This window comes from Embiotoca jacksoni, unplaced genomic scaffold (genome assembly GCF_022577435.1).
Source record: "Embiotoca jacksoni isolate LCO1_2020_lvr unplaced genomic scaffold, fEmbJac1.0.p SCAF_64, whole genome shotgun sequence".
Lineage (NCBI taxonomy): Eukaryota > Metazoa > Chordata > Actinopteri > Embiotocidae > Embiotoca > Embiotoca jacksoni.
In genome coordinates, this window is record NW_027185419.1 from 1,255,495 (window position 1) to 1,268,156 (window position 12,662).

At 41.8% G+C, this 12,662-nt stretch overlaps 2 protein-coding genes across 3 annotated transcripts; one reads left to right on the forward strand and one right to left on the reverse strand.

Annotated features, from left to right (window-relative positions):
• Window positions 1-1,881: 1,881 nt before the first annotated feature.
• crybgx (crystallin beta gamma X) lies at window positions 1,882-5,526 on the forward strand. The gene is made up of 6 exons (XM_069175198.1): window positions 1,882-1,925; window positions 2,308-2,356; window positions 2,992-3,113; window positions 3,865-4,000; window positions 4,767-4,906; window positions 5,394-5,526. The coding sequence occupies exons 1-6, from the start codon at window positions 1,882-1,884 to the stop codon at window positions 5,524-5,526; spliced, it is 624 nt and encodes a 207-aa protein (XP_069031299.1).
• A 364-nt stretch (window positions 5,527-5,890) lies between these two features.
• LOC138213884 (G2/mitotic-specific cyclin-B2-like) lies at window positions 5,891-11,976 on the reverse strand. 2 transcript variants are annotated; one of them, XM_069175202.1, is made up of 8 exons: window positions 11,278-11,976; window positions 10,978-11,109; window positions 9,401-9,670; window positions 9,009-9,167; window positions 8,194-8,430; window positions 7,794-7,934; window positions 7,597-7,707; window positions 5,891-6,745 (listed from the first exon to the last, which is right to left on the reverse strand). In XM_069175202.1, exons 1-8 carry the CDS (start codon window positions 11,302-11,304, stop codon window positions 6,635-6,637), a joined length of 1,188 nt encoding a protein of 395 aa, XP_069031303.1. In that variant the 5' UTR covers window positions 11,305-11,976; the 3' UTR covers window positions 5,891-6,634. The 2 variants fall into 2 exon arrangements, 1 of the variants encoding a protein (XP_069031303.1); XR_011179577.1 differs by having other exon boundaries at window positions 6,655-6,745; window positions 7,798-7,934.
• Between the last annotated feature and the right edge of the window lie 686 nt (window positions 11,977-12,662).

Sequence of the window (12,662 nt, forward strand, 5' to 3'; positions counted from 1 at the left end):
TCTGCCATTCATCGGTGAACAAGCGGCGTCCCCCGCCACGCACACACTGAATACCCCCATTGGAAGTCAGCGGACTGTGAGCGTGAATTTGCTGATCGGGGCCAACGGGTCGTTTGGAGAGAAAAATAAAAAAGGGAGATATTCTGGCACTGTAAGCAAAGTTAATGTCAGCGAGGACGACCGGTGTACAACACAGTAACTAACTCAAACTAATGTCAGCCAAACATTTATCATCTTTCTTTATCGAAAACAACGGCTGGTTAAAATGCGTTAACATCCAGGAGCATTTTTACTGAATGATTTGTTGGTTTATTTCTGGTCAAAAACAATCACAGTGCAGTAAAATCACAGACGGTAAATGAAAGTGTTCGTAGCGTCCACGTGTTTTTTTTAGGGGGGGCGTGTCTGTTTGATTGACAGGTATATTTGTCCGTCACCATCTTGGTAGTTCGGAGCGGTTTGGAGCAGGAAGTGACCATATTTGGACGAGCTGGGGGAGGAGCCAGCGGTGGATCTGACCCATCTGATCGGAAACCTGACGATACTACGTCCCGCCCACCGATAGCTGTAACCTGACTGCACCACAGGCCTGTCAATCAAACAGACACGCCCCCCAAAAACAGGTCTTCTTGAATCTTCTTTTCTAATGAATGAGGGATTATTTTCAGATGGACCTCCAGAAAACTAATAAGAAGGAGTGACTTTAGCTAACAACACCGAGATAACTGATGGACACATTTTATTCACTTTGGATTTGATGAGAGAAGTTGAATGGGAGTCTATGGAGCCGGAGGCTTTTTGGAGCCGACCTCTAGTGGCACTCGCTGGTATTGCAGCTGAAGACACTTCTGGATCAGAACCATTTTACAGACCTGAAGCTACGAACTCTTTTAGAAACAGTCTGTGGTTTTAACACTGAACATTTAAAGCTTTTTTTTTAAGATGTTTAAAATCTCAGTATTTGAAATATTTCCGTGTCTAATTGCTGCAGCGATCAGGCTTCACTCACTTCGGTGTTTCTCTCAAATAAAATGCAGCTGGTTTGTTTTGCACCTCATCGGTCTCTGCAGACTTCTGGTCCTGAGACTCCGTTAGCTGAACTGTTGACCCTCCAATGAGTCCGGATTGTGTCGGTGTTATTATATATAAAACAAGTAACACACGTTCAATCATAAATGTTGGCGAACAGGAAGCTTGTTCAGATCTGCGTCCTTCGGTAACAAATAAAAACACCAAACAGGACGGTGACCTTCAACGACTCAAGTCAGTTACACAAGTTGCTTTTTTAATCAACTTTTACCCCCCGAAGGTTCAAATCCATAAACAACACGTCTTCATACATCCGTGGCTCCACATGGGTGGAACGACTACGAACACTGATCTCTAACCTTTTTACGCTCCGGTTCACGGAGGTGAAACGCTCACATGTTTCACAGCAGAGGGGCCGCCGCCTGAAGCCCCCCCGGGGTCACGACCTCCTGGCTGAATGCAGCGCCGCAGCGGGTTTCCCTCCACAAAGCGTGAATACAGGTGGATTGTTTACGGCGCATTGTCGCACAGAAAAAAAAAAACCGCTGAATTTGTTCGAAGCGGAAAGTGTCGTCGCTGCAGTCCTGAGGCCGCACGCGCTCACATGTTGCAGAAAACGGAGCTCCGCATGTGCATTTGTATGTATATTTGTTGTTGTTTTTTTTTGCAGTGTTTTGCAGCTGATGTGTGCTGTGGAAAAAAAAAAAAAAAAAAAAAAAGGACCCAACATGAGCGTGTGTTTAGCATATCAATGGCGTTGCCGGGCAGAAACACTCTGAGCTTTCTAGCAGCCGTCCGCTCGCCTCCACGCGCCGTATTTAAGGGGCTTTCTTGTGGCCTCGCAGAGCTGACATGAACATCTTTACTAAGGTCCCAGGATTAGCCCAACAAACCAGGTATGTTGCAGAGCGGAGGTGAGGTGGGGGTGGGGGTGGAGGTGGAGGTGGAGGTGGAGGTGGGTGGGCCTCCCGCGCTGCTCTCCGTGACCCCAGTTTACCCCACGAAGCGCCCGGAGAGCGACGGCGGCCGCTGGAGGCACGCTAACGTCGCTTCAGGTGGAAAAGTGGAGGTTTTAATCCGAAAGAGTGAAACACAGAAATACTTTTTAAACGAGAGTATATTTTATGAGCTGTAAAGAGTTCAGAAGAGAAACTGTTCATTTGAGCATCGTGACATAAAAAAAAACCTAAAACGACATTTTGATTGTTGCAGCTTTGATTACTAATCGTGTTTTTCTGGGTTCTAATTATTGATTAAAAAATGCTTCTTTATCTGCAGCAAGCTGGGGTCTGTGCTCCAACGTGCCTTCTACGGGTCCAGTGGGAGGGTGAGTCCAACCATCATGGAGACTCGTTTGTGTCAAGGCAAACTTGAACAGATGTTTTGTTTCTTTTAAAGGTTGTGTGGTTCAGAAACTGTGATTGGAGCTGCAACCAGGAGTCGATTAATCGATAAGTCGATTGGAGGATAGGAGTTGTTTTGAAAGCAAAATAAGTCAACAATTTTCTGGTTTTTTTTTTTTAATGCCAGTGAAATATATTTTGGTTTTTTCGATTGTTTATTGAAGGCACTTAAAAACATAATAGTTTTGTTTTCTGGGACTAAAAGGATTAATTGATAGATTAAATCAAGATGAAATTAAAAAATAATAATAATTTTAAGGCATCTTCCAGCTCAATAAAGTTGACTAATGAACACGTTTCCTGGTTTTTAAAACTTTATACAGACAAAAAAAATCAGACAATTTGTCATTTTAGTTGAATCCCAGCACTTCCTGTTAAATCAGCTTTCTCAACTTACCGTGTTTCCCGAAACGTAAACGTTCAATTTACGGAAGATGAAAGACTCAAGAAATTACAAGTTTGAGTTTGAAACGCAGCTCGCAGCTGAAGTCGAGCTGTAACTTCCCAGCAGGTCTTCTGAACGTGTCGTGGTTTTGTGGTTTTTTTTGCGTACTCTCAGGTGACCCTTTTCGAGCAGCGTAACTTCGCTGGCAGACGGCTGGACCTGAGCTCCGACTGCTCCAGGCTCAGCGACAAGAACTTCCCAGAGAGATGCAACTCTGTGCAGGTGGAGAGCGGAGCGTAAGTGAACTGCAGCGAACCCGGTGCTGCAGATCTGCAGATATTCACAGTTATCACATCCAACAAGTAGATCTTGTATTTAAGTCTTCGAGCAACATTAAAGGATCACATTTTTTTTAAAATCCCATGAAGTTTGGTTGACAGATGAGGCCGAGACATTTCCCCAACAGGACGATTAATGCCCAAAAAATGATTCAAAACCCAGTATTTAGTTTTGCAAGTGAAACTGCAGATGTCTAAAAGTAAAAGACGTCCAACTTCACTACATCTTAAGGTTGTTTTTATTGTCCCGAGAGACAAATTGTCTTTGATTGATGCCAAAACAAAGAAAAGAAAAAAAGCATTGATTGAATCTGATTGACAAAATTTTGGTCGGAAATGTTTTTTTTTTTTGTTTTTTTTAAATATCTAGTAAACATATGAGGTGTGTTTTCACAAAAAATATTTCTGTAACTCATGAAACTGCTTTTTTTTTTAATGTTAAATCCAATAAATTTTTCGGATTTTTTGTGTCCACCAAACCTCATAGAAAAAAGGTCATATTTAGTTCTGGTCAAAGACAGATCAACAAAACTTTCATAATCAAATCCGCAATTAGTAAAAACAAAATTACCAAATCAGAATCAGAGTCTGCAGTATTTTTTATTTCAAGTACGGTAAACTTTTTTTAAATTTATTTTTAAATTTCCTTCCCTGCTGCCGTGTGATTCTGTCTTGGACTCACCTCCTTCCCTCCTCGGCTCTCCTGCAGATGGGTCGGTTACGAGCAGGATAACTTCCGGGGCCGTCAGTACCTGTGGGACATGTCCGACCGGGGCGAGTACAACTGCTACGACAAGTGGTGCGCTCAGGTGGACCACGTCACCTCCGTCCGCTCCGTCAAACAGGTGAAACACCAAAACATGTTCCAGAAACTTTAGAGAGCAGTTAAATCTGACGTTTCTACAGACAAAAACAAGCCTTAAACATATCGCACTACAATTTTACAGGGCAGCTTTATTTTTATATCACATTTCAAACACCGTTTAAGAGAAAGAAAAAAACAAAAAGCAGGAAAAAACTAAATCAAATCAATTAAGATTTAAAAAACACAAGGTTAAAACATATCATTTTAATAAAATACAAATAAACCAAAATATGAACAGTCACGGTGCAGTTATAAGAGCAGTGGAGATTCTAGTACACTGATATTAACAAAATATTTTGATATTTAAATGAAATTTATAAGTTTGATTATTTCTAAAATATAGAAATATTCACTTGAAGTTAGTGTGGAAAATATAAGACTTTTATTTTGAAGTAGATATTAATACTAAATGTGTTCCTTTCTGTTTTAATGTTTTGTTTTACTCTACTTTTATTTCTGGGGAACAAACTTTAATCCCGACATTTCAACTTTATTCACAAACTCTAATTTCCACTTTATTTTCCACATTTCGAACATCCGCAATATAATAAAATTAAAAAAAACTTCTCTAATTGTTTTTTCTTATTGTGGCCATCATTTGGTGACTAAACATAATAATAATACATTTTCACACCTAACCTCTCGTGGACTGCCACCAACACACACACACACACACACACACACACACACACACACACACACACACACACACAAACTCACCAGCTGTGCATCTCTGTGGTTTCCAGGACAACAATCCCGCCAAAGCTCAGCTGTTCGAGCGAGCCGGCTACTCCGGTAAGAAGATGGAGATCCAGGACGACGTCCCCAACCTGATGAGCCGCTACAGCCTCAACAGAGTCGCCTCCATCCGCGTCCTCGGAGGAGCGTAAGTTCGTCTCTGTGGAGAAAAATAAGCAGTCACTCGTTGGTTTTTAACATTAAACTGTATTTAATCCACACGTGATGACGTAAACAATAACAGGCAGATCAGCAATTCTCTTCATCACGTTGTAATTAATACTGGAAGTAGCAGGATAATACTGCATGAAGCCACTGAGCATCTGATGTACGAAAAAGGCTGTAAAAAGCTGAATATTTTCAAAGTTAAGAATATTAGAAAAAAATCAAACAAGTCCTTAAAGATCTGAATAGTTGAATGTAGCTAAAAAAAAAATAAAAATGCAGGAGTAAGAAATATTAGATCTTACTATTGAAGTGTTGATTGTTTTTGGTCCATTGGAGACGGACTCCGTCTAATTAGACTCAAAATCTCATGAAACCATGATTCAGTCCAAACTTGCTTTTTCTTTCTTTGCTTTGTTGGATTTTTAATTTATTTTTTTTTAAACCCATTTTTTGTTTGGTGCTGGAAGGTGGGTGGTGTACCAGGAGCCCAACTACAGAGGGCCTCACTACGTCCTGGAGAAGCGCGACTACAACAACTTCTCTGACTGGGGCAGCCAGAGCAACACCGTGGGCTCCATGCGCAGAGTCCGCTTCAACTGAGCCGGACCTCCGGGACCTCCGGGACCTCCGGGACCACCCCTCCCCCCCCCCCCTCCGCCCCCCCCAACATGAGACCTGTCAGCTTTACACTCAACAAAGCTTATTTTAGTAATAAACTGGTAAAAGACGTGCTTTTTTCTGGGGTCAGATTTAATATTCGTCCACAAAAACACTCGGAACATTTACACATCGCCGAATTAAAAACGGTCTACAGAAAAGCTCTAGTAGTCTGCTCTAAGATTTTACATTAGAAATACACCCGTGTATATAAAAAAAAATATGTATAAAATGTCACTGGATATTTCAACAGATTTTTTTATAATGATCAATCAAATGTGGACAAACACTTGAGACAAAGGTGAAGGAAGGAAATTTGATCAAAAATTCACTGGAATTTTTTTTATTAGGGAAAAAAAAGCATCTTTTTCTGTATTATGTTCTGTAAAATTTAAATGATTATTCATAATCTGTGCATATCAGCCGACACGTACGCCAATACAAATGTACCCGATAGGCTCTTTAGTTCTCCAAATAAAAACACGGCTGTCATGAACAAAAATGTGCTTAAAGTCAGAAGTTGGCTAAAACATGTTTATTTGGCTTCATGTACAAAGTAGATTTAAATTACTTGAACATGAGATCAATAATGCAAAACATGAACACATAAAAGTGCATTAAATTACATTTGCTCGAAGATATTTAGGCCAAAAAAAAGGCACTTGCTTCACCCATAAACTCTACAATAAAATATTAAATTCTATTATTATCTTATTGCTTCTGTATGCTGCTGTAGCGAAAAAAGTTCCCCTCGGGGATTAATAAAGTAACTACCTAACTTAACTTAACCTAAATGGAAAAACAAAAAGTCACGAGACACCCGTCAGAAGTTGGTCAGACAAACCTCTGATTGACATGCAGCTCACGGTGCATTCAAAGACGGTAAACAAAAAACAGCCAAAACAAACCACGAAGCCTCGATGAAAAATCATAAAACCATTTTATTAAAAAAAAAAAAATCGAGTGAGCGTTCTTTCGCAGGTTCGCGATCGACCTCAAAAATAAAGTGCGAGATGTGTGAAAAGTCCTGATGGCAGCGTGAAGGTGGAGCTCAGGGCTCGTTGAGCGGAGCGGACGCCATCTTCTTCAGGACGCAGGACTGGAGCTGAGGGAGGAGGCTGATCTTCATCAGCCTGCTGCTGGAGTACTTGGTCTTCACGGCCTGTGGAGAAGAATAAGAATAAGAATAATAACGATAATTATAATAATAATAATGATAATAATAATAAGAATAATAATTATAATGATGATAATGATAATAATAAGAATAATGATAATAATAATAATGATAATAATAATGATGATCATAATAATGATGATAATTATAATAATAATAATAATGATGATAATAATGATGATGATAATAATAATAATAATGATAATTATAATAATAATGATGATAATAATGATGATGATAATAATAATAATGATAATAATAATGATGATGATAATAATGATGATGATGATAATAATGATAATTATAATGATAATAATAATGATGATGATAATAATAATAATAGTTATAATAATAATAATAATGATGATGATAATAATGATAATGATAATTATAATGATGATGATAATAATAATGATGATAATTATAATAATAATGATGATGATGATAATAATTATTATAATAATAATGATAATAATAATGATGATAATAAGAATAATAATTATAATAATGATGATAATAATAATAATGATAATTATAATAATAATGATGATGATAATAATAATGATGATGATAATAATAATGATGATAATAATGATGATGATAATAATAATAATGATAATTATAATAATAATGATGATGATGATAATAATTATTATAATAATAATGATAATAATAATGATGATAATAAGAATAATAATTATAATAATGATGATAATAATAATAATGATAATAATAATAATAACAATAATGATGATAATAATAATAATAATAATAATACTTCAGGTTTAGTTTGAGCCGATACGCTGCGAGGATTGTTTTTCTAAATGACGCCTCACCAGGAACTTGCTCGTCCCCTCGTTCACCGCCACCACGTTCTTGGCGATGCGCTGCATGACGGGCTTCAGGCGGTCCTCGTCGTACGTGGAGTAGTGACGCTGCGCCGCCGACTGACGGGCGAAAGGAGATCGGTGAGAAGAGCGAGCGGCGGATCGACTCGTCAGAATAAATAAATGCGAGGCGTTAACGAACGGACCCACGGCAGCCCGTCCAGCAGCAGCTGGGAGAGACACAGCGAGGCGGCGGCCAGCTCGGAGGGCCGGTAGTGGACCAGCTGGTAGTCCAGCAGGGTCAGCTCCAGCAGGTACTTGGCCAGCGTGTGGCGCTCTACGTCAGACTGACACCACAACAAACACGTCAACAAACACGTCAACGCACCGACGGAGGAGAACTTCCCGCTGCCGGCGCCGAAGGAACGAAACCAGGAAACTAAAACGCTCCTTTAAAACGACTCGACGTCGTCGTTTCATCTCGTTCGTTCTGATTTCAGTATTTTGACTTCAGCTCGTAACTTTTACTTCGTATCTCGGTTTCAACCTCGCGTCCTCATTTGGACCTTTTTACTCACGGAGCGACATCGTCACGGCGATACTCACGTCGGCCACCTTGGAGCAGCGCCGCAGGAAGTGGAGCGGCAGCGGACGTCCCAGCTGGAAGTTGAGGCGCTTCAGAACCAGCTGCTCCATCTCCAGGATCTGCGGCTTGGTGAAGGCGTTGTCGGTGACGTAGGCGAAGTCTCCGACCTCGGGGGCGAACATCTCCTCGTACTTACAGGCCACCATCATGGCCGTCACGCCGACCAGCTGCAGCTTCCTGCGGGACACCGGCTGGACCTGCGACGGGCGGGAAGCCGTTTAGGGAGGTCGTTACTTCATTCATCCCCGAGGAGACATTTTTTCACTACAGCAGCATACAGAAGTCATACGATAATAATAGAACAATAGAAAAGCAATAACATGGCAGTAAAAGATATCAAATACAAATATTAAATGCACAGTATATACTGTGTATATATATACACAGTATATACTGTGTATACTGTGTATATATACACACAGTATACACAGTATATACTGTGTATACTGTATATATATACACAGTATACACAGTATATACTGTGTATATATATACACAGTACGTTCGGCTCCACGTTTAGAAAACCGCCGGATAAACGGGACGTTTCTCCTCCGACGTTTCTAACTGGAGACGTTTGGACGAATAAAAGGATTTAAACCTTTTTTGGTGTTTTAGTTTCTCACACGAGGAAAATGTCGCTTTTGAGAAAACTGGAAGGAAAAGTGCCGATTTGGCTTCAATGTTTTTAAACCGCGTCACCGATCGATCCGTCGGGACCCGTTCCGACCGCTCCGTGTCGAATACGATCCGAGAGCGGAGCGGTCGCCGCGGTTACCTGCAGGAAGCGGTCCAGGACGGCCACGGTGAGGTACAGAGTCTCCTGCAGCAGCTGGAACCGGGAGTGGACCTGAACCAGCCAGTCCACCAGCAGAGAACGCATGCGCTCCGTGATCTCGTAGCCCTGCATGTAGTCGGCTCGCACCTCCTGCTGCACCTGAGGAGACGCAGGGGAGGTGATGGTGACACGGGGGGAGGGGGAGGAGGAAAACAAGGAGGAGAAGAAAGGAGGAGGAGAACGAGAAGGAGAAGGAGGAGGAAAAGGAAGGAGGAGAAGAAAGAGGAGGAGAAGGAGAAGGAGAAGAAGAAGGAGGAGGAGGAAGAGAAGAAGGAGGAGGAGGAGAAGAAGAAGGAGGAAGAGGAGGAGGAGGAGAACCTGCGACGACTGACCTCCAGGACGTGAAGATATTTGTAGATATCTTTGACATATTGGGAGCAGAGCTGCGGCTGGTCGGCGTCCTGCTCGTCCACGTCCAGCACGTCCAGCAGCGTCTCGGAGAACGCCCGGCACAGCTCCTTCTCCTCCTCCTGCTCCTTCTCCTCCTTCACAGACGGCTCCTCTGAGACCGGAGGCGGAGCTTCTGCCGCCTGGACCGGGACGACCTCAGTCGTAGGTTTAACTTTCTGGACACGCGACGGTTTGGACGTCGTTTTGGTCTTCTGAGGAAACACGTTCAGAAAAAAAGAAAACATCAGAAACAAAATGTTTCAAAATAAAAGTCCTGGTTTGGTCCCTCTGACCGATTTATTATTGTTGTTATTGTTGTTAGTATTATTATTGTCATTATTATAGTTATTATTATTGTTATTATTATTGTTGTTGTTATTATTATTAGTTAGTATTATTGTCATTATTATTATTGTTATTATTATTAGTTAATAATAACAGCAATAACAATAATGATAACAATAACTATTATTAATTATTATTATTATCATTATTATTGTTATTATTATTATTATTATAGCTGCTTTCAACTACTTTATATCCAGTTCTTATTTTCCAGATATTTGGATGATTTATTGAAATGAAACAACGTGAGAAGTTTTGAGGGAAAAAATAAAATAAATCTCCGTTTCAGTAAATCTAGAATTTGACCTGAAGTCAGAAGACAAACAGGTCGGAAACCAGAGAGTCATTTATGAATCCTCCCCCCTCCTCCTCCTCCTCCTCCTCCTCCTCCTACCTTCGTGGTGCCTCCTGCTCCGGGACAGTTGTTGGTGATCTCTCCTCTCCTCCTCTCCTCCCCCCCCCCCTCCTCCTCCTCCTCCTCCTCCTCCTACCTTCGTGGTGCCTCCTGCTCCGGGACAGTTGTTGGTGATCTCTCCTCCTCTCCTCTCCCCCTCTCCTCCTCCCTCTCCTCCCTCCTCCTCTCCCCCTCCTCCTCCTCCTTTTACCTTCGTGGTGCCTCCTGCTCCGGGACAGTTGTTGGTGATCTCTCCTCCTCTCCTCTCCTCCCTCCACCTCCCCCCCCTCCTCCTCCCCCTCCTCCTCCTCCTCCTCCTCCTACCTTCGTGGTGCCTCCTGCTCCGGGACAGTTGTTGGTGATCTCTCCTCCTCTCCTCCCCCCTCCTCCTCCTCCTCCTCCTCCTACCTTCGTGGTGCCTCCTGCTCCGGGACAGTTGTTGGTGATCTCTCCTCCTCTCCTCCCTCTCCTCCCCCCCTCCTCCTCCTCCTCCTCCTCCTACCTTCGTGGTGCCTCCTGCTCCGGGACAGTTGTTGGTGATCTCTCCTCCTCTCCTCCCTCCCCCCCTCCTCCTCCTCCTCCTCCCTTCGTGGTGCCTCCTGCTCCGGGACAGTTGTTGGTGATCTCTCCTCCTCTCCTCCCTCCCCCCCTCCTCCTCCTCCTCCTCTCCCCCTCCTCCTCCTCCTCCTCCTACCTTCGTGGTGCCTCCTGCTCCGGGACAGTTGTTGGTGATCTCTCCTCCTCTCCTCCCTCCCCCCCTCCTCCTCCTCCTCCTCCTACCTTCGTGGTGCCTCCTGCTCCGGGACAGTTGTTGGTGATCTCTCCGAGAGCAGCTCTCCTCCTCTCCTCTCCTCTCCTCGGAGGCGCTGCGGCGGGTTTCCTCATCTTCAGCGGGTTCTCTGCGGCTGGAAGCTGCTCCATAAAAGAGGAGGACCCAGAATTTAAAACTCGGAGGAGAAGCTGGACAAACACGCTGCAGGTTTCTGACGTCATAAACCCACAAACTGCTAACGTAGAGCTAATGCTAGCTAACGGTGCTAACAGCGTCACTAAACGCAGCTAAAATAAAAGTTCACTCACCGCAGCACGAACTTCCAGCGACGACATGTTTAACTTCGACAGCAACGGAGACAAACCGACTTCAAACCAACTCAACGGGGTTCCGGTTCAGCACCGACCAGATTCCGTGAACACCGACTGTTAGCATCTAAACAAGGACACGAGCGGCTTTCAAATAGCGCTCCGCCCGATCTGATTGGATGGCACCTTGGGGCACGGACGCTTCTGATTGGCTGATATTCTGAGGGTCAAAGGTTGACGTCCAGTTACAGTTACATATGAAACCAACGTGTTTTCATTCGTTACCATGGCAACGCGAACTTAAACACGAAAAGGTCGTTTAAAGAACATTAAACGGATTAACCTGCACTTTAAACCCACATTTAGACTTCATAACAAGCTTCAGATCATTTTAGAAAGACGGGACTCTTAAAAATACCATTTATAAACACTTACATCAACTTTCCCTGAGATAACGTGTGAGAAATGCCCTTTAAATGTCTTTCTAATAAATACATCACAACTATTAAAGAGTGTTTTGTTTGATTCTCATTTGTAAAAGTAAATTTTATAAACTATTTTATAAAATTACTGAATGGGATTGGACATTTCGCCTTGAATATTACCAACCTGAGACGTTTTTTATTCCATGAATAAAGGTGATTTACACTTTTTAACGTGGACGTTGTGTCCCACATCAGGAAGATTTGGCTTTTCTGAGATTTGGCACTAAAAGTCCTGATTTGCCTTGAATCTGTCTGATTATGTACACTGTACGTAGGGGCACAGATGCTCCTGATTGGCTGATGATTTGAGGTCAAAAATGATGCTGTAAACTCTTTAAAAATTTAATAATAATATTAATAAAGTACAGAAGTAAATAACAAAAGTACATAACTGTTATCAACATATTTCTTTTGTGTTTTAAAAGTAGGCAAAATCATAATAAATGATATTATTACTGAAGTTGCACTTCTTTAATCCAACTTATTGTACTGAATAAAAAGTGTTATTATTCACTCTGAAATTTAATGGCGTAGAAATGTCAAGTAACATCAAATGGAAATACTCAAGTAGAGTATAAGTACCTAAAATTGTACTGAAGTACAAATATGTGCGGGTAAATGTACTTTTCAAGGCTTTTACTCTTTAATGTTAACAAAAAGCTTAGAAACATGTTGTAGAACATGTTCTGCAGAAGATGCACAACCTCAGCACAAAGCACCGAATGGATATGATTATATAATTGAGTAAAATATTCTGTTTTAAAAAAAAAATATATCTAATAATGATGCTTTTATTTTATTTTCCTCATTTGAATATCAGCTGATATTGATCAACGGACTCCTGCGGTCAACATTACATTTTTCTCAATTTTGTAGTTATAGATGAAAATCTGCTTCTGC